At 50.8% G+C, this 24,061-nt stretch overlaps 7 protein-coding genes across 7 annotated transcripts; 1 reads left to right on the plus strand and 6 right to left on the minus strand.

Moving 5' to 3' along the window:
• Positions 1-144: 144 nt before the first annotated feature.
• On the minus strand, positions 145-1,804 carry M437DRAFT_38539 (uncharacterized protein; the record flags this gene model as incomplete). The annotated part of the gene is made up of 3 exons (XM_041019855.1): positions 145-284; positions 335-948; positions 1,146-1,804. The coding sequence occupies 3 exons, from the start codon at positions 1,802-1,804 to the stop codon at positions 145-147; spliced, it is 1,413 nt and encodes a 470-aa protein (XP_040884216.1).
• An 8,874-nt stretch (positions 1,805-10,678) lies between these two features.
• On the minus strand, positions 10,679-11,168 carry M437DRAFT_61625 (uncharacterized protein; the record flags this gene model as incomplete). Its single annotated transcript, XM_041023963.1, has 2 exons — positions 10,679-10,923; positions 10,988-11,168. 2 exons carry the CDS (start codon positions 11,166-11,168, stop codon positions 10,679-10,681), a joined length of 426 nt encoding a protein of 141 aa, XP_040884217.1.
• A 384-nt stretch (positions 11,169-11,552) lies between these two features.
• Positions 11,553-14,273, minus strand: M437DRAFT_71020 (uncharacterized protein; the record flags this gene model as incomplete). Its single annotated transcript, XM_041025606.1, has 3 exons — positions 11,553-11,791; positions 11,843-12,026; positions 12,081-14,273. The coding sequence occupies 3 exons, from the start codon at positions 14,271-14,273 to the stop codon at positions 11,553-11,555; spliced, it is 2,616 nt and encodes an 871-aa protein (XP_040884218.1).
• An 838-nt stretch (positions 14,274-15,111) lies between these two features.
• M437DRAFT_71021 (NAD(P)-binding protein) lies at positions 15,112-15,945 on the minus strand (the record flags this gene model as incomplete). Its single annotated transcript, XM_041025607.1, has 2 exons — positions 15,112-15,824; positions 15,903-15,945. The coding sequence occupies 2 exons, from the start codon at positions 15,943-15,945 to the stop codon at positions 15,112-15,114; spliced, it is 756 nt and encodes a 251-aa protein (XP_040884219.1).
• Positions 15,946-16,416: 471 nt separating this feature from the next.
• On the minus strand, positions 16,417-19,261 carry M437DRAFT_36760 (DUF1620-domain-containing protein; the record flags this gene model as incomplete). Its single annotated transcript, XM_041019502.1, has 2 exons — positions 16,417-16,446; positions 16,511-19,261. The coding sequence occupies 2 exons, from the start codon at positions 19,259-19,261 to the stop codon at positions 16,417-16,419; spliced, it is 2,781 nt and encodes a 926-aa protein (XP_040884220.1).
• Positions 19,262-20,586: 1,325 nt separating this feature from the next.
• M437DRAFT_71023 (ras-domain-containing protein) lies at positions 20,587-21,577 on the plus strand (the record flags this gene model as incomplete). Its single annotated transcript, XM_041025608.1, has 7 exons — positions 20,587-20,609; positions 20,665-20,693; positions 20,747-20,773; positions 20,828-20,907; positions 20,965-21,016; positions 21,079-21,088; positions 21,148-21,577. 7 exons carry the CDS (start codon positions 20,587-20,589, stop codon positions 21,575-21,577), a joined length of 651 nt encoding a protein of 216 aa, XP_040884221.1.
• Positions 21,578-22,356: 779 nt separating this feature from the next.
• M437DRAFT_38560 (dienelactone hydrolase) lies at positions 22,357-23,660 on the minus strand (the record flags this gene model as incomplete). The annotated part of the gene is made up of 3 exons (XM_041019860.1): positions 22,357-22,865; positions 22,932-23,366; positions 23,420-23,660. The coding sequence occupies 3 exons, from the start codon at positions 23,658-23,660 to the stop codon at positions 22,357-22,359; spliced, it is 1,185 nt and encodes a 394-aa protein (XP_040884222.1).
• Positions 23,661-24,061: the final 401 nt, after the last annotated feature.

The raw sequence follows: 24,061 nt of genomic DNA on the forward strand, positions 1-24,061 counted from the left end.
TTCTGGATTTATATACGATCCAGAGAAACTGCCGCGTGTAGCCCGAGAAACGTGCAATACTATCAAGTCTACCAAGAGCAACTTTGATAACATCCGTCATTTCTGTCGAACAACTACAATACAGAATGGGTATGTAGCCGGTCCTCAAGGTGAGAGGCTGCTACTTGCATTACGCTCTGACCATCTGCGTTTGCCTGTTCGGACCTCAAAATGCGAGGCGAAACACGGGTCGGTCTGACCAGAGGCCATTATCGCACTCCACGTCTTGTCTCGATAAGCATCAACTAAACCACGGTCAGTTATCAAGCCTGCACGAAGTTCGGGGTTGACTTACGCGACTTTTGCATAAACATCGTCCTTTCGTTAAAAGTTTTCGCTTGCCTCCAACTCATACGATAGCCCAATTCATTCAGCGCACATTCTTTCGCTTGAAGATCTTTTGGAATCTCAGGAACAGAAAGTTGTACCTCCGATCCATCGGACAGGGGCACATCAGCCAAGCTTTCACCTTCCGAGGTCATGCTTTCATCTTCCCTTCTGCTTCCAGGGCCATGTTTCTCCAGATTCTGATCTGGCGAAGGCGCGTGCATCTGACGGGGGTAAAATTGCCGTGGATAAACGCTGTTCTTCTGCAGATGGAAATCGGGCATCTCTTCCAATTTTATTTTATCGAGCTCCACATGGACACGCACCCGAGTCCCGCGTGCAAAATCGTCGACAAGGATGAACTTGCGTTTCTTTCCCTCCAGAGCAGAGAGTGAGGGATTCTTTTCTTCTTCCTCTGCCTTTATGAAGTCCTTACTATTTGTGAAAGATGATTCGAATCCGGTTGAAAAAGACGTTGACAGTGTGGGACAATGACTGTCTCGACGATGAGACTCGAGTGGTGAATCAAGAGCGAGGCTGGTCGAAGGACTTTGATGGTTCAAGAACGGATGTGCTTCATTGCTAACTATTGAAGAGAAAAGCCAATTAGCCTAGAGAAAATCGTAAAAAGTGGGTATTTGTATGAACAAGAAACCAAAGCGAGGAACCCCGACGCCTGTAAACCACCCATAGCATGATACATGTGATCCAAATTCATATAGAAGCCACCATTACAAAGCAGTAGCAACATTATGGCGTATAGCAATCAGAGGTGGAACATACCGCTCTCGCCTCCGCTAGCATCTGATGTCGAGTGATGATGATGTAGCTGTCCACCGTTCAGGCTGAGTGACGTTGTCGGTCTTGCTGGGTCCATAGACATGGCTGGCGGTACCCGCGAAGCAAGGACATCGGTGGGGGATAGTGGGACCGCTCCATCGGATTGACGTAGTTGTGCCTTTCGATTGTTGATCTTGGCTTGTCTGCGTACTCGCCGGCTTCGCAAACGAGGATCCTGGTTACTGTTACGCCAGCTGTCCACAGCACGCTGGATAAGGCCGCGTTTCTCTCTTAATGCTGGGTTGAGATGTGCCAACGCCCAACCGACAGCATTACATTCACTTTCATAGTGAAGTCTGTTGCCCTTGTAGCCTTCTTTGCCGCTGTATGCTCCTGGGTACACACAGTTTGCCGTTTTAAACTCAGGAGTTAGATCATCAATCACCACAGATTCGACATCGCAACGGATCTGATATTCCATCTTCACCCTATCTCGCGAGTATTCGAACGCGATCCACTGCACACCATTTTGATCTTGACGTACGACCAAAGGTGTTGTGGCGGGGATTGGACCTGGTGCTGCTGTGTTTGTCCCGGTCCCAGATGGAGGTGATGAAGTCGCAGCTGCGACAGAGGGAGCCGCTCCAATGCTTGACATTGGCCTCTGCATGTAATTTGATTCGGGTTTCATAAGCGGATATTCAAGTTTCAGGTGCGATGGCTCGGTCTTCGTTCGAGGACTTGCAGTAATGACTTGAGAGGGCGAGGAGTGTATAGCGGAAGTTGTCGGTTGAGACATCAGAATGGCCGAGCCTGGAGGTGACACAGGCGGGTAGGAATGCGGTGAAGGCTGAGTGGCGTATGCTGGGTGCGTGTGCAGAGCATATTGAGGATAGGCGAACATCTGCTGAGGAAACCCAAAGCCCTGACCGTACATACCGCGAGTCTGGAGGTCTTGATGCGACGGATGCATCGATGTTGACGATGCTGCCTGCGACGGGTGGTAAGCCCCAATGGAGGGATACATCTGTCGATTCACTACGGGATGAACTGCCATTGCTTCTGGATCTGTACTCTGAATCAGCATTACACACTTTCCATTGCTGTGATCCTGAAATTTACCGTTGAAACTTGGATTTCTGGAATTATAAGCAACAGGATAATAGGATTGTTGGTTGGTGTAGACTTGAGGAACAGAAGGCGTTTGGCTGGAACTAAAAGCAGCTCCGACAGATTGGTTAGGGAGAACGGGGCCTCCTGATGATGATGTAAGGTAGACCGGTGGAGGCAGTGATGATGCTGACTGTCTTGGAGAATCTACACGGCTGTGTTGAGGTGTTTCTCTGTAATCGTACGGTGCTGCCGCGTGCAGAATGCCTGACGGATTTTGTTGTGTGTAAGGCTGTAGTCGATGGTGTTAGAAATCGTTTGAGCAGAGAGTAAAATCGTGCAAAGATGAAGGTGTATGGACAGATTGATGAGATAAAGAGGTGTATCAGAGAATATATCGGTAGAAGCGGACCAATGTAGTCGAGGGCCCTTAATGGTACTTGAAGTCCGAATGGATATTGGAAGTGGATTGGTGTTGAGATGGAGTACAAGTACAAGATTATGTTGAGAAGGCATGATCTCAAGCAGATGTGGGTTTCGGGCAGAGCTAGGAGGGCGGGGAGCGGGCGGCCAAGCCAGCCGAAGAGCTCCTGTGTACTGTAGGTGGCTGACGAAAAGAGAGGAGTGCAGAGGATGTGAATGGAAGTATAGCCGAGATCTCTGGATGACCAGAGTGACAAGGCAAGTACAAGGATGAAGTGATTTGAACATGATGTTGAGGGGTAACGAAAGGCTGGGGCCTCACCATGTAGCGTGCAAAGGTGCTTGGGATTGCCGGGGACAGACAGCTTGTTTGATCCTGACCTGACACCTGCAGGAGATCCGGACCTCAACGGACGTGCAGCAGAAGATACAAGAGGACAGTCGTTGTGCTGCTAGGATGAGCACTATCAAGACGACCAGCGACAACAATAGCAAAATAGTAGTCCAGACAGAATTGGAGCGAGCGAAGGAGTTGGTTATTGAATTGACAAGGGTGGAAAAGCAGCAGCAACAAGAGAAGAATGAAACGGGCACTACTCACACGATCGCCCGCCACGACAGGAGCCGGCTCGACCTTATACGCCTCCCCACCGAGCAACAGAATTGTACATATGAGGAAGCATCATAAGGAAGAGACATGGCAAAGTCCGTGCGAAATGCAATGCACGTTGTAATCAATGCAGAGTGGTTCGTAATGATACCCGAACTAAGTGGCATCTTGATATAATGATGCGAGCTTCTCCCACAATCAGGCGGGTCCAAAGGACGACGAGTCGACGAATCAACAGGCGAGGTCGTCTGCGAGAAAAACAGTGGAAGCTTTTTCTTCGGCAACCCCACGTGCAAACTGGCTAAGGCAAGGCATGGCAAGGCACACGAGAGGATGAAACGCGCCACTAAACGCAAGCGATATTGCAAGCTTGATGAACGGCCGCAGTGACCCTCCGATTTCTGGAGTCCATCATCATCGTCCACAACAACATCCGCTTTGACCGGTGGCCTATGCGGCTCTTGCTCCGAGTCGTTCAACCGCCTGCTTAAGGTTGGCTTCCTTCTGCAGCTACCAAAAGCCTCTGACTCGATCTTTTGCCGTCGCTTTCGTGTTTGTAAAAGTAGTGATGGGCCAGAGGATCCATCAGCCAAGAATAGGATAACCTTTCCCCTTGTAGACAAGTGCTGTTGCACGACTGAATCTCTGTGTCCCTTCGCTCTTGTTCCTTCAAGGGATCAAGGGACGCGTGGACGGCTGTCTCCTTGGAGGCTGACGTTCAATCCCTCCCACCAAACGCCTGCCAATTGCGCCAGCGGAGCGCGTCAACCGCCAACCTTCTTTTTCCAAACCATCTGCTAGTCTCAACGTTTCACCTTGACTGACTAACGTTGTTGGTCCTGGCTTCCAACGTCCGGCTCCCACGCGTTCGGACCTCAATTCATTTTCTCACGAGGGCTGATCAGGCCGTGTGTCAATGTGACAGGGCAAGTTTCTTCGTCACTGGCTGTGGGAGCACTGCAATTTGCTTAGTTAGTCCTCTCGGCTGATTGATAAGACCCGAATCATAGCGGCAACCAAACTTCTCCCTCTCATCAGTCCGCAAGAGACTGATCAGTCTCTGAATTGTCGGCACTTGTGCAACATACTACCGAGATAGACGTCGCAGCTCTGTGGTTCGTTTTCGCTTGTTGATCTGATCGCTAGCTCGAGCAGTGTCCCAGGGTCGGAGTTGTGCACCGGGTTTGGCTACCTGTCAGCCTCTCAGTCGACCTCGCCCGGCTCTTGGGAGCGCACGCCAACACTAGGCTTTCAAGCCACTGCTCCCGAGTACATTAGCGGGCGCCAAGTCTCCAGCTGACATCTGGGGACTTTGCGATTGACATCCGCCCAAATCGATGAGATCGAAATAATGTTGGGAACCAAGACAATCGAAACATGCGATGAAAGGCACACGTCTTTGCGATCTTGTGTTCAGGAATATAAGTCGAAGAATGGCATGCGTATCGAGCTATCTCGCAAATCAGCTGTACACAGCCCAGAACTCAAAGCGAATACGGACCCAGACGAGGCTATGCTCGACTATTGTTGTATTTCTTCACATGTTAGCAACCGCTGCCGACTCCGGCGCAGAAGGTTGTTCGTCTCTGTTTTCCAATCCCGTCGCTTTGCAGGTTCAAATGCGAAGTCTCCATGCTTTGCTGAACTCTCCCTGAGAACATGTCTTGAACCTTAGCACCACGCATGTCAATATGAAACATCCAGCATTGTGTCTTGTAGAGCTTCGGCCTACTCTGTCGTCCCTCCTCGAAAATTATCACTTTGCTGTGTCAGAGACGCCGGCTCAGCTTAGTCAAGATACCGCATGGCTGACTTTAGGCGCTCTTTCGGCTATACTTTCTAGCGTCATCAGCTCACGGCTCGCGGTCAAACCTGCTAGACTAGGTTCCGAGTCGGTCTCGCAACGCCCATGCGAGTCAAGACACGCTGAGCCCTTCCGCCAGTCAAAATCAATGTTTGGGTTGCCTGAAACCTGTTCAGAAGACGGGACCTGGAGCATGATGTTCCCAACAATTCTCAAGCCTGCAGATACACGCAAGAACGAGAACCATCGCATCATGCATGTCTCTCTGAAATCTGGCGCTGATCATAATCGTGGTTATGATGGCTATGATGGGCGAGTTCGGCGCAGCAGGTCGCAGCAGCTGGAGATCCGCTTGCCAGATTCCAGATTGATTGGCGTCGTGATGTTCGCGTCTGAGGCAGCGGAGTAGTGATCGGATACTTACGGCTCACCGGCCAATGCTCGAAGCCTGTAAGAACAATCATGCATTTGTCGTGCTTAGAGAGCATGTCTATCCGCAGTAAGTCAAGCATCGAGACTCTTGATCTCTGTGCATCGACACATGAGAGTTTCTGATCTATCATTGCACTTCACACCCTTGTCACGTCCCACAAGGAAATCTTGGGGTTTATCAAACGCACGTGGTTGAGAGGGGTGTGCGCATCGGCACTTGTCTCCCGCGATCAACGCTCGGTGTTCGCCGAATGGATGATATTGTAATGATTTGCATCGCGAAGAAGCCCGATATCATCAATTTGCTTTCATACTCGCACTTATCAAATCAAAGATCCTCTGGTCACAAAGGCACAACGCTGTACGAAAGAGTAGCTTTCGTGAAAATTTGGAGGAGGGTTTGCAGGTCTGCAGGTCCGCGATCACACGACTGATGGTGCTAACTGCCACATGGCTTGCAGGAGTTAAGGGCCACGAGGAGCCCGATTCTGACTCGAGCGTGGCATCATATAAAAGCGACTAGGTGCAGACTCTGTCTGGCGATGCAGGGAAGAAAGCGTCTGATGTGACAGCGTCTAAGGCCCTCAACGGTGTCCTCCTTATCAACGCGTCGTATGTAGACACAAACAATAATACGACGTCTGTCGCGATCAGCGTGCAATAGCTTACTGTACATGTACTAGAGGTACCTCTGACAATCTGGACCATTCGGATACCTGTCCGAACCAGGCCCTCTACCCGGTCTCACACCACAAAGTACAGTATGCTTAGCCAGCATGTACATCAATCGGGTCGTAAAGAATCCCATGTGAGCTTGATCATCCAACAGCCGATTGAGAGTGGATAACAGCGAGCATCTGCTCTCGCTGATTGGAGTGGAGAAAGCCTAGACAGCCTTCTAGGTGGCACCACTAATCGCCCCGACCAATCGTCCTTCATTGCACCCATTGAGCAGTCGATATGGTCTTGTAAGTGTGTATTGATCGACCACACTCTGGCGAACTCCGAGTTTCGGAGCTATATAGTCACTTTTTTCTGGCCGAGGCGATGAGATTAATGTCTGCTACCATGCCACCATCCAAGCCGCTATACCTCCAGTCCACAAGTGCAGCTTGCTCTAGCGCATTTCTGGAGTAGTAAGGATGTAGTCTGTGCATGATTCGCGGATGTGGTATATGGTGGCCTGTTGCCAGGTACGAATCCTGAAGCGCCCAGGGCGTTCAATTGGATGCGACGACAGCAGGAGAAAGTCTGAAGTCTGTAGTAGATGAAATCTTAGAGACCAGGAATTTCTGTGAGCGCGACACCTATAGCGGCACAAGGAATAGAGGCAGCTCTTGACAACTTTGTCAAACAAGCTTGATCTGGTGAGGACGATGTTGAAGAGGGTACAGATGACAATCCAGTCAGACGGATGGTGTTGCGGATTGATCAGTCCTGTTTTATGGTGAATTACGGTTTGTGGTTGGTCACAAAAGAGCGGTCTCTATCATGAACAGTCGAGGCTTGCCAATGAGGATTCGTAACACAGACCAGGACGAACGATTGACCGTGGTGGCGAGATGTCAGAGCGGGTTTGCTGGACCGACGCCACAGTATATACAACAAACCACATGTGAGAAGCGGTGAAGGAAAGGGACGAACAAGGAAGGCATGATGGATGAAAATACAGAAGGACAGGGTGAGCTTGACACTCACATCGCTGCTGGTATATGACCTCGAACAGACACTCAATCGCTTGAGGCGAGAGGACACTGCAGTTGTGGTACTGGTTTATGTGGATTCTCTACCAGAAGTCACGCACACTCCGATGCTGCATGTTGAAATACTTGCGATCAAGAAGTCGTTGCTTCGAATTCGGGCATTGCACGCAAGTTCGGCAGTCGGCAATGGCTGTATGAAAGGGGCTGACGGACGGCATATTCGTTGCCTTCTTGACGCCTTGGTCCCACGCGGTGATAGTATGGTAATTAGACGGAAGTGTGGCCGAAGTGCGCGCTGTTTTCTAGGTATTGTAGCACAGACGATCTGACCCCTCATCGATCTTTGGCTTGTTTCGAAGCACGCAAAGAAGCATGGGCCTTCCTCCTCAATGGTCCACATGTGCCTCGCCGAAGCAGCGAAAATTGTAGGTAGTCTGTGGGTATGTTGTTGGGTCATCTTGGCCTTGAAGGCAGTGACATGCTTGGATTGCGCCTTCCTCTCCAGGTTTTGGTCTTGGTTGGAGGCTTTTGCAGACATCCCGTGGACGAAACTTTGCTCTCTTTGGGCGTGAAAACCTTTGACCTGATGTTCAGCAGCCGTCAAACCTCGTCGATTTTCCCATCGCGCACTGGTGGTTAGTAGGTGCTCTCATCGTGCTGCTCCGGCACGTCCAGCCTCTAACAAGAGCCTCTTCGAATCCACAACTTCGGGTGGCTCCGGCAATGTTCGTTTCTGCATCATGAATCGTACGCAACTTCTTTCGTCTGCCATGCGCGAATCCGTGAGCCGCGCTGTCGTGTAACGATTTGTCCTGTTCGAAGACTTCTGGACCAGATTCCGTGTCATTTGGGTTGTCGCATCACGTCGTCTCAAGCAGGAACCCGTGAAACACCAATCTCTCGACTGTCGGACGACGAGTTCCCGAGAAAGGTGATCCCGAACGTGACACCGTCGCTGTGTTGACGCGACCATCCACCCTCTGGCTAGTTATTGTGTGATGAAGCATCGGACGATGACAGCTCAGCTCCTGCCGTCTTTGTCAGTAGCAGAGTTTTTCGCGCTCCGCACCTCTGAGACGCGCCTGCGGCTTGATTTGGTGACTTACAGTAAATCCTGTCTGCTCCTACAAGCTTGGTCTCGACCTCTTGGTGGCTGACAACTGTTAGATGCGTCCGCTGAGCTTCAGTCTATACTATACGTAGCCCTGATAAGCGTCTAGAAATTGAATGCCCTGGAAAACATGTTACTGTACTGACGACGATCAGCCACCGAAGCGTAAACACAAAATGGCCTGGTCGAACCGAAACCTAAACCAACCCCATATTGCTCTCCCCCAAACGACCCAGCAGACAAGGTTCACGTTCGACGCTATCAGCGTAGGGCTAAGTACAGATCAGCTTGTGTGCACAGAAACCTCAAGCATCTCGATCATGACAGTTCCCTGAGCGTACATCTCCACACCGCTTGGATCGACCGGGAACTGTCAACTCGAACATCTCGTGTCGTCACAAGGATCAAGAATGGCATCAGATCGGTACGACATCGAAGAGATCTCCACTGTTAGGTGCACGCCTACGTCTTCAGGTTCCCTCGACCCACCGCACGACAGCAGATACGACGAGTGTTCATGCATCAACAACGCCAAAAAGCAACAACTATCGAGTTCCATCCTTCGTGCGAAGGATTCATCTGCACCTCAGTAGCGTTCCAAACAACCAAACAAACCTTTCAACATCCGCTATCGACAGCTTCAACGAGCACCTGTAATGCCGTTGCAAAGCGTCGGGAGGCCCGGAGCTGGGTCCGCCAGGACAAACCGGGTCCTCGGGGATGCATGCCTACAACGAGCTCAAGTGATGGGACTTCAGAAGAGCGACCAATATTGTCTGCAGTTAAGGCCGTTGCATCTTCTTCAGTTCTCGCGGAAGCCCGACATCCCAACCACCGTTTGAAACTTATTGCTACTTAACTGTACAGTTGGTTCAGATCACGAATGTGGATAATATACTGGACATTTCGCGTCTGCGAAGGTCTTGTTTGTTTACACAGCACCTCGATAAGGAAATCAATCTTCAGAAAATGTGTGTGGTAATTGCTCCCAGTGATATCGGCCGGATGATCGAAAGTATGCAGTTGGTTAGAGTCCCTACGAATGCTTCCGCGGACTCTGAAGGAGAGTAGGAGTGTCACGACAGACACTTACTCTGTGGACATGGGATCAGGATGCATCCGAAAGCACCAGGATCTAGTGTCTGGAAACTTGTGTCTCCATCTGTTGTAAAGAATGATGTATCATTACAAGTCCGTGTCCTTGCATCTAGATACTAAGCTTGCCAATGAAGTTGTGCGAGTTCCCACGATTTTTAAACTCACTCGACAGGAGGCAAGAACAGAAAACACTGTCGCAATTGGCCTATCATACATGGCTCACTTTCCTTACCCTATTCTAATATTCCACAACGCCTCACCCACATAGTTGAGGCAGTTTCAGCGCTGCCAGGCCCCATCGAGGTACGTGATTTGTCCACATCTCCTTTGTAAACATGGCGTTGACATGTTTCTGCGGCAGTGGGTACAAGATCGGGCGTTCTTGTGTCAGATGGATTGGCAAATCTGGCAAAACATACACTTTGACATCTGGCTTCGTGCCACGACCCGCATCCCATCTACCCAGGGTGAACAAGCCGAAAGGACATAACGTGCTCTGTAAGTTTCTCACGTAGTGGCTCATTGGTGTTCTTCAAATGAACGAGGCATACAGATTCTCACCGAGAACATGTTTGACCAGCGAGTATCCCATCTCGTTGTTGCGATTGCCCGCCAACCAAGGCTCCTTGTAGTCCTCGCGACCCGCAAAGAGCTAATATGGACCGTTGTAATAGGAACCGCTGAAAGCATGTGCAAACTCATGAATCAAGGTGTTGGCCAGCAGGAGATACGTACGCATAATGGCTGAATTAATTCAAATCGAAGTCTCCAAACTTGTGGCTTTCAGGGACGCCGGCGAGGTCCAGAGTATCTTCAAGCATCTTCTCGTATTCTTGACTACCATTAGAAACGTGTGGTCGAACAGACTCAGGAGCTCAAGAGAGAACTTACTCAATTAGATCCGCATTAGTCTCCTTCTACAACATTGATCTATAGTCACCTACAGTCCCGAGGGAGGGATAGTGTTGCCGTTGACATCCACGATCGTTCCTGTGCGCGCAAGTGCCCCTTGGTCGGCCAACTCAGCAGCGTCTATACAAGCCAGGCGCTTGCAAGAAGTATGGACGGGAGCATGAGCTTGTAGCCAGCGTCTGTGATGTTTCGAAACATGTCTTTTCTGAAGACCGGATGGATCCTCTCAGCTTCTAGGTTGTCTGGATTTCTGATCTTAGCCCATCTGCCTACTGGATCCACATACGCATCGGCATCGTTTTGTTCGTGATTGATAAGACCGGCTGCATCTAGAAGCTGCAGACAGACTCCCAAGCCTGGATCAGGGAGCTTGTTCCTATGGATCTGGTCGGTAGGCCCAGATGGTAGGGCCATTCATCGGCATCTTGAATGTCCTCATCTTCAACGTCATCGTCTTCATCATCGCCGTCACCATCGTTATTGTCCTCCTCTTCCTTCTCCTCCTCATCTTCATCATCTCCATCTCCATCTCCATCTTGATCTCCCGTAGGATCCGCGCCATTCTCTTGACGAACTTCAAAGCCAGTAGAGTCTTTATTGTGCTTTGCGACATAATGAAGGACGTGCTCAGGCCACACCCGTAGAACGAACAACACCTTGATCGTCTTGAAAAAGCGCAGGTAATTGTGGAAGGTCCGGGATGGAACTGTAAGGAGGTCTGGTAGATTCGGATTCCGCGTCACTCATGCTGACGTTTGAATCACTCATGATCAAATCTTCCGAGTCGCTCGTTGCGTTGCCTGCTTGTATTGCGAGCATATGGACCATGCGATTGTATTACAAGCGAAATGGGAACAAGTTGCTAATTACCTGTGTGCCATATCCGGTTGCGGACAGCTAAATAGCACAAAGGAATTTGGCATGAACTCGGCGTCCGATATTTTGAGGGCAGCCTTCCTCGGAAGGAACACAGACAGAACGAAAACTGATGCAAAAACTTGTTTTCTTTCTTCTCCTTCCGAATCCAGAAGGCGTCGCTACAATGCTCTGATGCTTCTAACCAAAGTGCTCATAACCCAAATATGCAAGACGCTATGCCCCTCCAGAAGCACATACTCTATCGCTTCCACCACAAAAAAGAAAAGAAATACGCTTTTCAAGAAGCGCGGGTTTCATTGCATCGGTTGGTCATCAATAAAATGTCTAGATCCCACGAGAAGCATAAGCGGGTTCCTGCTCGCGCTCTCTACGTCGTTCCCGGTCACGCACAAAGTCTGCCGTAGGTTCCTGCCCTTCGGCTGGAGCTTCAAGCATGCGCGGTGCTCGAGGAGCATATTCATCTTCGCTATCATCATCTTCGTATTCGTCTCGTTCACGTTCGCGACGGCGGTGCTCACGCCGCTCACGGCGTTCACGATCTTCATCGTCATATGGGCGGGCTTCTTAGACACGTCAGCTGGGTCAATCTAGATACTATGTTGTGATGTGCATACCTCTGATCTCCAATGTTCTATCGGCCAGCTTTTGTATCTCGTCTTTGGTCAAGACTCGAAGTACAATTACACAATCCAAACGCTCTTCGAAACGTTCCTGCGCTTCTTCAAGAGCTTGTGGGTTGACAAGGCGGCGATCGATTTTTGTCCAGCGGGCGTTTGCAGGGATCCCTTCTTTGGTAGGCTGTAGGTGTAAATGTTAGAAAGCTGTGTTTGTTGCTTTGTTGGGTTGACGTACCTGGTTCAGTGGTTTGACACCTTCACGCACCGGGTTTGGATCCTCGGGAAATTTTTGCGTGGGTCTTTTGAGAATCCCCTTAATCGGCTGAGAGTCTTCCCTGTCCGATGGAGGTTCGACGATGCGTACCCGGTTCTCTCTACTTGTGCCCTCGGGATGGTCAAGAGCAGTTGTTGTAGTAGGGGGAGCGACTCTGCTGGCACCAAGCTCTGGTTCGTTCATGTGTCTATCTCTGTCTGAGTCTGCATGATCATGCGAGCCCTGCAGGTCTCTTTGTGCTTGCTCAATACGGCGACGATAATCTTCGTCAGCGTCAACCTCTGCTGGCTTGGCAGGAGCAGAGCGTTCGCGTTCAGGAACGCGTTGAAGATCGTCGGGCGGGTATCCGTGGTCAGACTCGGGAGCGCGTTGTCGTTCATCAGCCCCATGTCTAATATCTTTCTCTTGCGGAGGAGATCCATCAGCTCCAAGTGTGCGGTGTCGTCTTGAGCTTCGGTGCTTATCTTGACCGCTTTCAGACGACGAAGAATGCCTGAGTCTGTCCCGGTCCCTGTCTCTGGGCCTTTCACGGGTCCGTGTCTCGCGGTCTTCATTCCTCTCTCGTTCTTTCTCGCCTTCTCTTTCGACTTCTCGGTCACGTTCCCTCTCATACTCACGCCTGTCGCGCTCTCGGTCTCGGAAGTCCCTCTCGCGCTCGCGCTGTTTTCGCTCGTACTGTTGCTCACGTTCGCGCTGTTCGCGTTCTCTGTCCCTTTCTCGCTCCCTATCTCTCTCGCGGTCTCGTTCTTCGTAATCGCGATCTCGACTCTTAGCGGCGGTGTCCGATCCGTAAGCAGCAGCAGCCATAGCACCAAGACTACCGATGGCAGCAGTAGCGGCAGCGGGTAAGATCGTGTTTGTGAGACTGTCACCACTACCTCTCGGTGTGACGTCTCTATCACGGTCTCTGCGATTGTGATCTCTCCGTTCTCTTTCGTGATGTCGATCTCTCTCTGAAGCATAGCCATCGTCTCGCAATCGATCCTTGTCTCTTTGACGGTACTCTCGTTCGCGATCAGATTCTCTTGAATAATCGTAAGCACGGGGATCGCTGCGAGGAGGGGCGAGGTCACGGTCGCGGTCCGAGTAGTAAGCATCGAAGCTTTCACTGCTGCCTCTGTTCATGTTGTGGTTGTATCTGTCCTGACTGCCACTGCGAATTCCAAAACCGCGGCGCTCAACACTGCGATCTTCGTAACGATGCATCGGGCGAGCGCGCTCAGCTTCTCTTGAATAGGCATCGCGAGAACGATCTTGATGCACAGCAGTGGTGTGACGACCGGAGGACGAAGTATAACCGTCGTTGTACTGTGGTTCTTGGTAAGACAGCCTGTTGGAAGATCGTGGAGGTTCTCGTGTGCTGTTGATGCGACCAGCGCCGTCGTTGAACTTGTCGAGGGCTCGTGATGTAGGCGGACCAAGGTCTCTGGCCGACGAGCGAGCAGGGTATTGTTCGATTAGTGCACTGGTCGGTCTAGGCCGAGTTGCTTCGACGCTACCAGCACGGTGTCGCCAGCGGGGCTCGGTGTCCCTATACATGGCAGCGGGGTCCGTGTATGAAAAGCCTTGGTCATTCTCGGTCTTTCTGGTCGAGGAGCCGCTCAGATGATAACCCTTGTGTCGGTGGTGTGACGAAGAATGGCGGTCGGAGTTGCGATCAACACTGTGACGCCTGTGGGAGCTGCCATGACTCGTGTTGATGTCTATGTCGGCAACGAGACGTGACTTGCCGCCGCCATCGATACTATACACCTTCTTGTGCGAGTGATCTCTATGCGAGGTAGCAGGGACGGCATAATAGTCAGGAGTGCGAGTGGATGTAGAATAGCCATGCGAGGTCGAGGGACTATGGGGACGATCGTGCGATGATTGAATGACAGCAGGGCGGCTGCGTGAGTGGATGGGGAGAGTGGTATTGGCGGTCGAGGAAGTTGTAATAGGGCGTGAGGGGTCGGTCAGGGTGGAGCGACGGGGTCTGCCCGAGTAGACGTCGCGTGTAACGAAAGTGGTTGTCGAGATGGGCACAACTCGCTCACCACTGGACCTAGGCGAAGCGTAGGCGGCAGAGGTGGGAGGAGGATAGTAGCCGTCGGACAGGCGTGCTGGGTGAGCCAGACGACGACTCCCAGGTGACGAGGCTCGGTGGTAAGACATAGCCGTCTAAACTGGCGCCGACGCCGTTAGAGCAACCGAGAGTGTAGTATGGCCAAGTGAATGATCTCAGAATGCCTGTGCGATGCGTCGCGAGAGGCTATGGAAGAAGCAACAATCGAGTCCTGGTGGGTCTGGGATATGTGTGTATTCCAAGCTGCCGGTTCGTCTGTCAATTGTTGGCTGCTGACATTTGGCGTCACGCACACAACGGAAAGCACGATGGCGTAGCTCGCTCGGTACCCTGCGATGGTACAAACCCCTGCGGCCCGTTCCCTGAGTGAACTATCCTGAATCGTTGTTGGTCTGCGATGCTTGACTCTGTTACAGCTGGGTTTTGTGTTTGTCCAAGTCTAGGTGCTCAGGGATTGACGACCACAACGAGTCCACACTGCAACGGGAGTTTATGTCGTTGGCAAAGCTCAAAAATTCCATCAAGTTGGGCATCAGAGAGCCCGAAGCGGGGCTTCTTGTTCTCGAAACGCTGATCCCACGGACCAGGTTTGACCAAACTCCTGAAACGCCTACTCGACTGACAGAAACTCTACTGCTTCCCGTCTCCTGGCTTGCTGCATCAACAGTCTCCGCAAACACCGCCGACATTGCTTTGTCTCCCACACACACTAGCTCTGCCTGCAGTCCCAACAGCATAGCAAAAAGGGTATTCGTGAAAAACGTTGCTGCATCATTTTCTAGCTCGTCTGCTTCAACAAATCATAAAACTTTGGTTGTCAAGGCTTGGGCTGCCACGAAATACAACAGAAATTTGCATTCTCCACTACTGCTGCCCCACTGTCTCCTTTTCATTCTCTCTTACGAAGTCAACTATTTCCCTCATCATTTACATGATCAAGCCGCCTCCGTTGGTACTGATCATGCTTCCTGTCAAGTTCTTGTCCTTCATTGAGTACAGGAATGCTTCGGCCACGTCCTCAACTTGACCAATCTTGCCGGTGGCCATCTTGTCTCCAAATGCTTTGAACATCTCTTGTCGTTTATCCTCCGGGATGCCGTCCCACAGTGATGTTTCTACGGCTCCAGGTGATACCAAGTTGACACGGATGGGCTTGAGATCCAGTGCTAGACCTCTTGTAGTGCCTTGAAGAGCAGTGGCGAAGCCGACAATGACACTCCAGTTGGGAATAGGCTTCTCGCTGACACTGCCGGTAGTCAAGGTAATAGATGAGGTTGGGCTCTTATCAAGGACCTTTGCAGCCTGCTTGGCGACCATGAGAGGGGCAAAGTATCTGACCATACCTGCCTGGATAGTCTTTTCGAGGGTAGCTTCCTCGAGCGGCATCATTGCCAGAGAGTCTCCAGCTGTGAAGACGACATGGTTAAGCTTGCCAGCTTTCTGGAAGAGCTGCTCGACGTTCGACTCAAGGCTTGCTTGATCACCCATGTTGGCTGCGTAGCCCTCGACGCGTTTAGCGGCCGATGGGTATGTCTTCTGCAGCTTCGAGACTGCTTCCTGAACTCTCGACTCGCTCGAAGAAGAGATGATGACATGAGCTCCATTCTCCAATGATGCTTCGGCAACTCCATAACCAATGCCTGCAATTCGTTAGATCAGCGAAAGTTTGTCTATCTGGTTCAGGTACTCGCCTCCGCTGCCTCCGATGATGAGCACACGGTGGCCCTGGAGCTTGTTGTTGTACTTGTTCTGGTCACTCATTGTCGCTTGTATGTGTGATACAGAGTGATTCTCTCGAGTTGCAACGATGATGACGAGGACTAGATAAATATCATGGATTTAACGGATTTAGGAATTTATCAGCCGCGACTGCAGCGTCATCTATCTCGGAGGCTCGGTTTGCACATCCGCCGACAGGAAGGTATAACAAAACGTTACTCTTCTCTTGGATCCGTTTTGATGGCGAGATGGTTAGTCAGCACGATAATTGAAGCCCTCGCAAGTCAGACTTGGGGCTGAATACCAAGGAATGCCGCCCACTGCCTCGCCCTCCGAATACGTGCCGCATCGAGTAGCAATTGTCATCGTTGAATGTATCACCCACAGCTTTGCGATAGCCCACATATGTGATATAATAGTCGTCACGAATCTCTTATCAATCACAGAATGAAGCAGTATGGTAGGAACATAATATACAATGGAAAAATCATCTATGTGCTCTAGTACCCAGTTCTACAGGAACTGCCATCTTGTGTTGATTTGCTTACGTTTCACCTAAGCACCAGGTCAGCATAACGGTCAATACAGATGCCAGCGATCAACTTACTAGAGGTGCGACAGCGACAGTGGCCACAGCAAGTGCCGCTACTGTTGCCAGCATTTGGAGCTTGTTAAAGTCCTTGCCGAGAACATCGAATGAGAAACTCGGGCTAATTCTAGTGCTGAACACGTCAAGGCCGTAGGCAAAGACCAAGCTGGTGCTTTCAAGAACAGCCGGGCTGGTCGTTACGGTCTCGACTCCGTAAACCTCACGTTGATGGTTGAGATACCATTTGGGGTCAAACTCAAGGACTGGTGTGTACTTCATCAGACCCTCCATCATCTCATCCTTGGTGGCATCTCTTCCAACAGGTCTACGAGGGTCAATGACCTGGCGGGGAATGCCAACTATCGCGTTAGATTCGGGCAGCACAGCCAACAATGCTCTCGACGTGATTCCTTGTCTGGTCTGCGTGACCGCCAACTTTGAGATCGGCTCGCGAATGCGGTAAGACTGGGAGACGACATGAGGCTGATAACTGTAGTCAACCTCTGATGAGTTCTTGGTAGCTGTTTGGGGGCCTCTGTCGTTTGAGAATGGCGATTCAAACATCTCGCCAATGACCAGTTGATAACCCTTGACGCCGTCTGCTGTTGGCTGCGAAGCGAATGAGTAAGCGAACCAGTTTTCAGACATGGTCGAGGCGATGGGCATATTTGCATCAACGCCTTGATGCGAAGCAACATAAAGCACGGATCCCGACAACGCGTCAAGCACACTGATGGTGGCCGACAATGTGGCCTTGGAGGTAGTGATGACAAGAAGAGTGTTGGGGTTAAGGTATTTGTAGAGAACCTTGCGGTCTCCAAGAACTTTTCCGATGGAAGCAACCGGGTCTTCGAGTGGACGAGGAGTCAGGCTGTAGACCGTCTCACCATTACCAGGCGAGAATTTCCACGAAGCAGCCTCGGCAATGGGACCACCAATGACTTTGCCATCCTCTATGCCATAAGCAAACTTGGCATCATGATTAAGGCCTGAAGAGAGTGCGAGTTCAGTGTAGGGAATCTCAACGCCAGTGGATGCGTTAAAGAGTTTGTGCTGACTTCCATCAATGCTGCTTGCGACAATTGTGCCATCAGGACGTGCGACAAGCTTGGGCGATTGCCAAGGTGAGGGAGCTGCATTGTTGTCGATTTTGACGTCCCAAACCGCGCTTCCCTTACCACCTGCGTCCAGTGCAATCAAGCGACCACTTTCAGTAGCACAAACAATTCTCTTGTGGAAGCCAAAGATGTTCGTCGAATCCACATCAGCATCAGACGATCCGAAGCCAATGCTGCTAGCGATGCGACCGGGCAAGGCTGTCAGGTATGCTGGGAGAGTCTCCAAGGCTGCAACGTGTCTTTTGACTCTGTGGATATAAGCCTGGACAGGGTTTGAGTGGCCTTCGATCTCGAGCTCGTGCACAAGGCCTTCAGGAGCAGGAAGATATGCCCAGACAGCAGACTTGATACTGCTCAGAGCTTCTGGTCTTTCCCATACAGGAATGCCGTCACGGATCATAACCCACTCGCCAGACGCCAGATAGACTGCGGAGCGCACAGCAGAAACAGTGTCAGCCTTGACAGACACTTCAGACACTGCATGAACAGGAGCATGGTCGCCTTGCAGAGTGATACCTACAGCGCCCTTCAAAGGCCATCTGGCAAGAATACCGTGCGAAGCGGACGAGACGATCGTCACTTCAGATTCAGAGATACGCGTAAAATACACGTTTGCTTCAGAGGTACTGGCAGAGAAGGCGGCGCTGCCTGCCAACTTAGGAAGGGAATAAGCCTTGGACACGGTAGACTTGACGAGATCGACATGGTAGACCTCGGCCCAGTTCTGCGAGCGCGTTTGGTAGTGAACAAGGAAATGAGGGCGTGCATTGACGTGGTAGGGAGCATGCAACGAGAGACTCAGCACGTCCTTACCAGCTTCGACATCGAAGGTAGAAACGGCCTTGGAACCAATGACGTTGACCTTGAGAGTAGAACGAGCCTTGTCGGTCCATGCGATGATGGGCGAGGCAGAATTTGCGCCAACGGACAAGATATCGGCAGTTGAAGCAAGGTCACCTTCGGTAGCCAATGTGTACTGATCAATCTTGTGTCCGGTAACAGGGTCCAAGGAAGCAACCTTGATCTTAAGACCTCCCAGCATCGAAGTGTGTAGGGAAATGTAGAAGATGTGGGTGGACGAGACGGAGAGCTGGAAGGGAACATCTCCGCTCTCATCTTTGTATAGCCACTTTCGGGCACCGTCCTGGCGGCCAAGTCTCTGGACGGTAGGCAGAGGAGCTCCGGTCAAGACGATGGCGTCCTTGCTTCCACCCTGCTCGTTGGCCTCAGGGATTTCGACAATCTCCAAGTCTTTCACTGTGGCGTCTTCCAGATCAACAGACCATGCTTGACGACCGTCGGCAGCGTTCCATGCAGCGACCTGACCGTCGACGGCGCTGATTACGAGGTGGTGGTCCTGGGCGGGTCGGAGGAAGATCGACGTCGAATTGGCAGCGGGCGATAATTGCTGGCGCCATCTGAGCGAGCCATCCTTGGGGTTGATGGCTCCGAGAATTGTCTTGTCCGAGAGAGTGTAGAGCAAAGATGCTTTGGATGCGACAACGGGCTGGTGGAAGAAGGTCGTGTGTTCGTGGGGTGCGCCGACGAGGGCAAGGTGCCAGTCTACCTTCCACGCATCATCGACAAAGACAGCCTGGCATGCTGGCAGCACCAAGCTCACTGCTGCGACAAGCACAGATGGGATTCGCATTTCAAGTGTCGAATTGGCTTCGACTCGCTATGGACAGACAGCAACCAACAACTCCAGAGCTCCTTCCCCAGAGCTTGCGCCTGCCCTCCGAAGATCTCCCATCTGAGCAACTCGACCACCAAAACCTTCTTCTTTGAGATCAGCAAGAGCTGCCCTGACCTGCCATCTCAATCCATCCAAGAGTCGACTATCTCTTTCGAACCATTCGCATTCGCGTTCGCTTCTCTCAAACCTTCGTGCGAACCTCTTGAACAAGCGAGCTGTTGACGTCGCTTGCAAGCTTTCCTAATCCCTGGTGACGTTGATGACGCTGCGCCGGCTGCATATTGCCGTGTGAATTGGCGAGCTGAAGCTCCTCCTTGTGGCTTGCAGCAAATCCGTAATCTCTTGTGCCTTCACACACCATCTATATCCAACTATATGAGGCAACATGGCATGTTATACACTTGTACATCTGCATCAATTCGATACTTGCAATCTCGCGTGCGTTATCCCGTTCAGTCCGGGACGTCTCATTCACGTCTGAAATCTCTGTTGTGCATTCAAGTGAGCAAAAGCAGGTGCCGAATCTTCCGTCGCAAATAGAGATGGCGTCTGTCAAGAATGGCTGGATACATGAAAAAGCCGGCCAGGTTGAGACATGTCGTGTTAAAGGTCGTCTCAGAGTGCTTTGAAGCCGAGGCGCGGCGGCACGATCCATGACTCGGATGTGCCGAAATTATCATCCCAGAAAGCTGCACACTTCTGATATCAGAGGCCAGCTCTCGCACGCGCGCTACATGTCATTGCATCCTCAACGCGTCTTCTCATCTCTCCAATCTTATCTGTATCCCACAATTTCTTCGTGCCCTTTTTTTTTCTTCTTCTACTGTGTGTATATGCATGTCAATCTCTTGCAATCTCTCTGACCGCCGATCTGCCCCGTTTGTACTGTGCTCTTGAGTAGCCTGGGCGCTTTCTTGACCGCATTTCAAACAACACTTTCAATCAACAAACGCCAAGCTGTGAGTTTGCAACCATATACCGTTCCTCGCATTGTCTTCTTGCTGTTGTACGCCCGTAGAACTTGTCCCAATTGACACGATCTAAACTAGCACGTTACGATCTAACGACCGATCTGCACCTACTCTTGCTGGTCAGGAGCTCTGCAGTAGTCTTTAGAGCGGAGAGCGGGTCCGTCTTGCCGATATCCTCCTTCGCCCCGTGGTTTCTGATTTACTCGGTCCTCTGGTTGCAATCTCGAGCTTCCCTATACTGTTCTTGGCTGGAATATCGCCTGTCTACGCGTGGTTGACCTAAAGCTCTCCTGAAATCTATCTGACAAGATGTCGCGGGCCACGAATCATAGGTGAGTTCATGCCTTCTAGTGTCGATCGTTCTCAGAGCTAAACGTGAATTGTTAGGGAATACCACATCGTCGTTCTTGGCTCAGGTGAGTACACTCTATCTGGCGTCCTACAACTTCATGTGCTGACTTTTCTCCAGGCGGTGTTGGCAAAAGTTGCTTGACAGGTATCCTGCGATCATTCAGTCTCGATCCCTGGAACATGACTAACAATTGCAAAGCACAATTTGTGCAGGGTATCTGGATCGAGAGATACGACCCAACTATTGAAGATTCCTACCGCAAGCAATGTGATGTTGATGTACGCATAACCATCAGAGTCCTGTCTTGTGTTCATTTCCCTAATTGCGAATTCTAGGGTCGGCAAGTAATTCTCGAGATTCTGGATACGGCTGGAACAGAACAATTCAGTAAGTCCAAAGTCACCTTACCGTCCAAATCTATGAACATTTTCCACTAACACAAACTCCAGCTGCTATGCGGTAAACCACCACACAAATCTTTGAGAGTCAAAGATCATAGGAACTAATCCAACATCTAGGGAACTCTACATGAAATCCGGCCAAGGCTTCCTCCTCGTCTTCAGCATAACCTCTTCCTCCTCACTAAAAGAACTCTCCGAACTCCGCGACCAACTCGTAAATCTCAAAGACGATCCACACGTACCCATCGTGCTCGTCGGCAACAAATCGGATCTGGAAGAAGATCGCGCGGTGTCTCGAGCAGCTGCCTTTGCCGTCTCTTCTGGTTGGGGAAATGTTCCTTATTATGAGGCTTCGGCGAGGACACGGCAGAACGTCACAGAAGTGTTTGTGGATGTGTGTAGGCAGATTATGCACAAGGATCTGCAGAATGGAAGGACTGGGACTAGTCATGGAGGAGAGGAGAGGAGTAGGCGGAGGAGGGATGAGGATGGTGTGGAGGGAGATAGGAAGAAGGGCCGCAGGCGTAATAAGTGTATCATATTGTGAGGTCTGCCCTTTCCTTTCTGTTTCACTTCATGTGTGGCTTCTATATGTGTCTTTTCTTCTCTCTTGGTTCGTTATGGCAGGACGAAAAGTTTTCTTGATCAGATTGTCTATTGCTGTACATCTTCTACGTTCACAAAGCCATAGTCTGGAGTACACGATGGCACTAGCTTCGATGAATTTGCATACCGCAGCACGAGTCAACTGGAGTGTGGTGCTCTCGTACCTGATGACTCCAACCGAAATCCCTGGATCTGGGACGCGAATCAGACCGCATCGCATGACACGACGTGACGTGTTTACGCACTACGAGTACTACACCACCCTCAAGCAATACACAGATTGGTCAGATGGCCGAGTGGTTATGGCGCTAGTTTCAGGCTCACCTGAAATGAGTTTACTAGTGAGAAATCGCGTGGGTTCGAATCCCACTCTGATCATCATCTCTTTGCTTTTGCATCAATCCCAGGTCGAATGTTTTGCAAGTCTCACGGTGTCAATGTAGTTTTTCTTGGTCGTGTGTGGTTGAGTGTGGTTAGAACAAGTGAAGCTTAGGAGCCCGGGTCAAAGCATGACTTGCTGTTCCGAATTCGCAGCTCTCTTGAAGAGAGCAGAGCGAAGGGTCACTCATTATAAAAGAACAGCCAGGGAATTGACACAAGGCGAGGTAGAAGTAACCACGTTTGGAGTGGAGGAGTAGATGGAAGACGAGAAGAGGTTGGATCGAAGAGAAGCACACGTGTATCACGTTAGATTATATTATGGATGCTCCTGCACCAACTCTACCACTCATCAATCAACTCGTTGATCCTCCGACTACTCCCTCTAACAGCCGCTCTCGCACTCTCAGCACCAATAACCGGCAACTTCTCAACTCCCTTCTCTTTGAACTTGTCCGGAACCAGCTTCGGATCAAGCAATCCCACTTGCATCAACACACTAGCCTGATCCCAGTATACCTTTTCACTGGCCAGTTTCCCTGCTTTGATGCATACGATACTGACAATCACCACTTCGATCCTGCGGTTTGTGGCGGGGATACCAGGGAGTAGCCATGGTATTACTTTGTTGTGGTTGAAAGAGAGGGACAACTCGTCGACTACACGGTCGGTGCCCACAGTGCGAGAGAGAAGTCTGCAATTAAGAGATGTGGGTGATGGTTGGAAGAACTCGGTGTAAAAGTCTGCTAGGTCCTCCTCGTGGAATGCACCGGTTAGGGTGGGTACGTGGAGAACTGCTGGTTTAGCGGTGGTGATGGAAAGGGCTTTCTGGACATTGCCATTTCGCGCGTCTACGTTGGTAGTTGTGTCAGCCATAACATGTTCCATAGTTCTCGTTTGTAGTTGCAGTAACATACAGTCCAATTGGTTGTCTCGTACTCTCTCGATATCAGAGGCTATTCGTAAAGCCTTTCTTACAACACCCAAGCTCCTGCTCCACGCCAGACCAGCGGCAGCAGCATCGTATTCATCCAAGTCACTCTCCGCGAAACCAGATTCGACGCCAGGATACTTGTATGCCTGGAAGCTCAATTTGAGCTCTCCACCTAGACCAGCTCCATCCCCTATCCTCTTTGTGATAATCTTTTTCTTGCCTTGTATGCCGAGTACTTCTGGCGTGCGGGAGACTTTGATCTCATTGCCTACGAGGTGAACTAGGACAGTCGTGTGCATGGGGTACCGTGTTTGTTGCGGATCAGGGATTCTATCGGGATAGTATGCGATCAAGGCGGCTAGACGGGGTGTAGACTTGACATAGGCCTCGAGGCATACGCTCGCTGCATCACCGAATGCTGTAATACATCAGTCACTTCTACCGCGCAGGATAAGGGAGGAAAGAACGAACCTACTATGGCGTACTGATCATTCAATCCCACTGCCTGATCAGGAGCCGCATGCATCCTGTTCATATAATCTCTTCCTCCATCGCCATAAGGTACATACGTCGTAACGAAGCCTTCTTCCTGCCATGCAGCAATGATTTCTTCATCAAAGTCGTCCGTCTCTGCCGTGAGGAAAACATATGGTGTCTTGCTGACATTCAGATGTTGGAGAAAGGGTTCGCCTGCATCTACTCTCGCCGTCATTGTCGCTAGATTAGTCCGGTGGTTATGGAAAGGATTGATTGAAGAAAGAACGAAGGTGACAAGGGTTCACGTAAGTTGACTTGACGCGACTTCCTCGAGCCCTGCCTTGTTTTTTTACAGCCCAGCATGAGCTTCAATGCGAGTGCTCTTTCTCGGTCTCGCAATTGCAGCTTTCATGTCGAAAAGATCAGTGTCAAAGAATGCACCTACCTCTGCGCAGTCTCGCACTCCTAACCGCTCGAGATGATACCTACTTTGTAAACGATCATAGTATCACAAGAATCATGGAGGCAGAAAGTGGCAGGTTAGTGACGTCGTGATGCAGATCTTCATGGGTTGCAAAAGACCGTTTATCTCCGAGCATGCTAGTTGAACTCAGCACCCTGACCAAGGTATATACG

Source organism: Aureobasidium melanogenum, assembly GCF_000721775.1.
Source record: "Aureobasidium melanogenum CBS 110374 unplaced genomic scaffold scaffold_1, whole genome shotgun sequence".
Lineage (NCBI taxonomy): Eukaryota > Fungi > Ascomycota > Dothideomycetes > Dothideales > Saccotheciaceae > Aureobasidium > Aureobasidium melanogenum.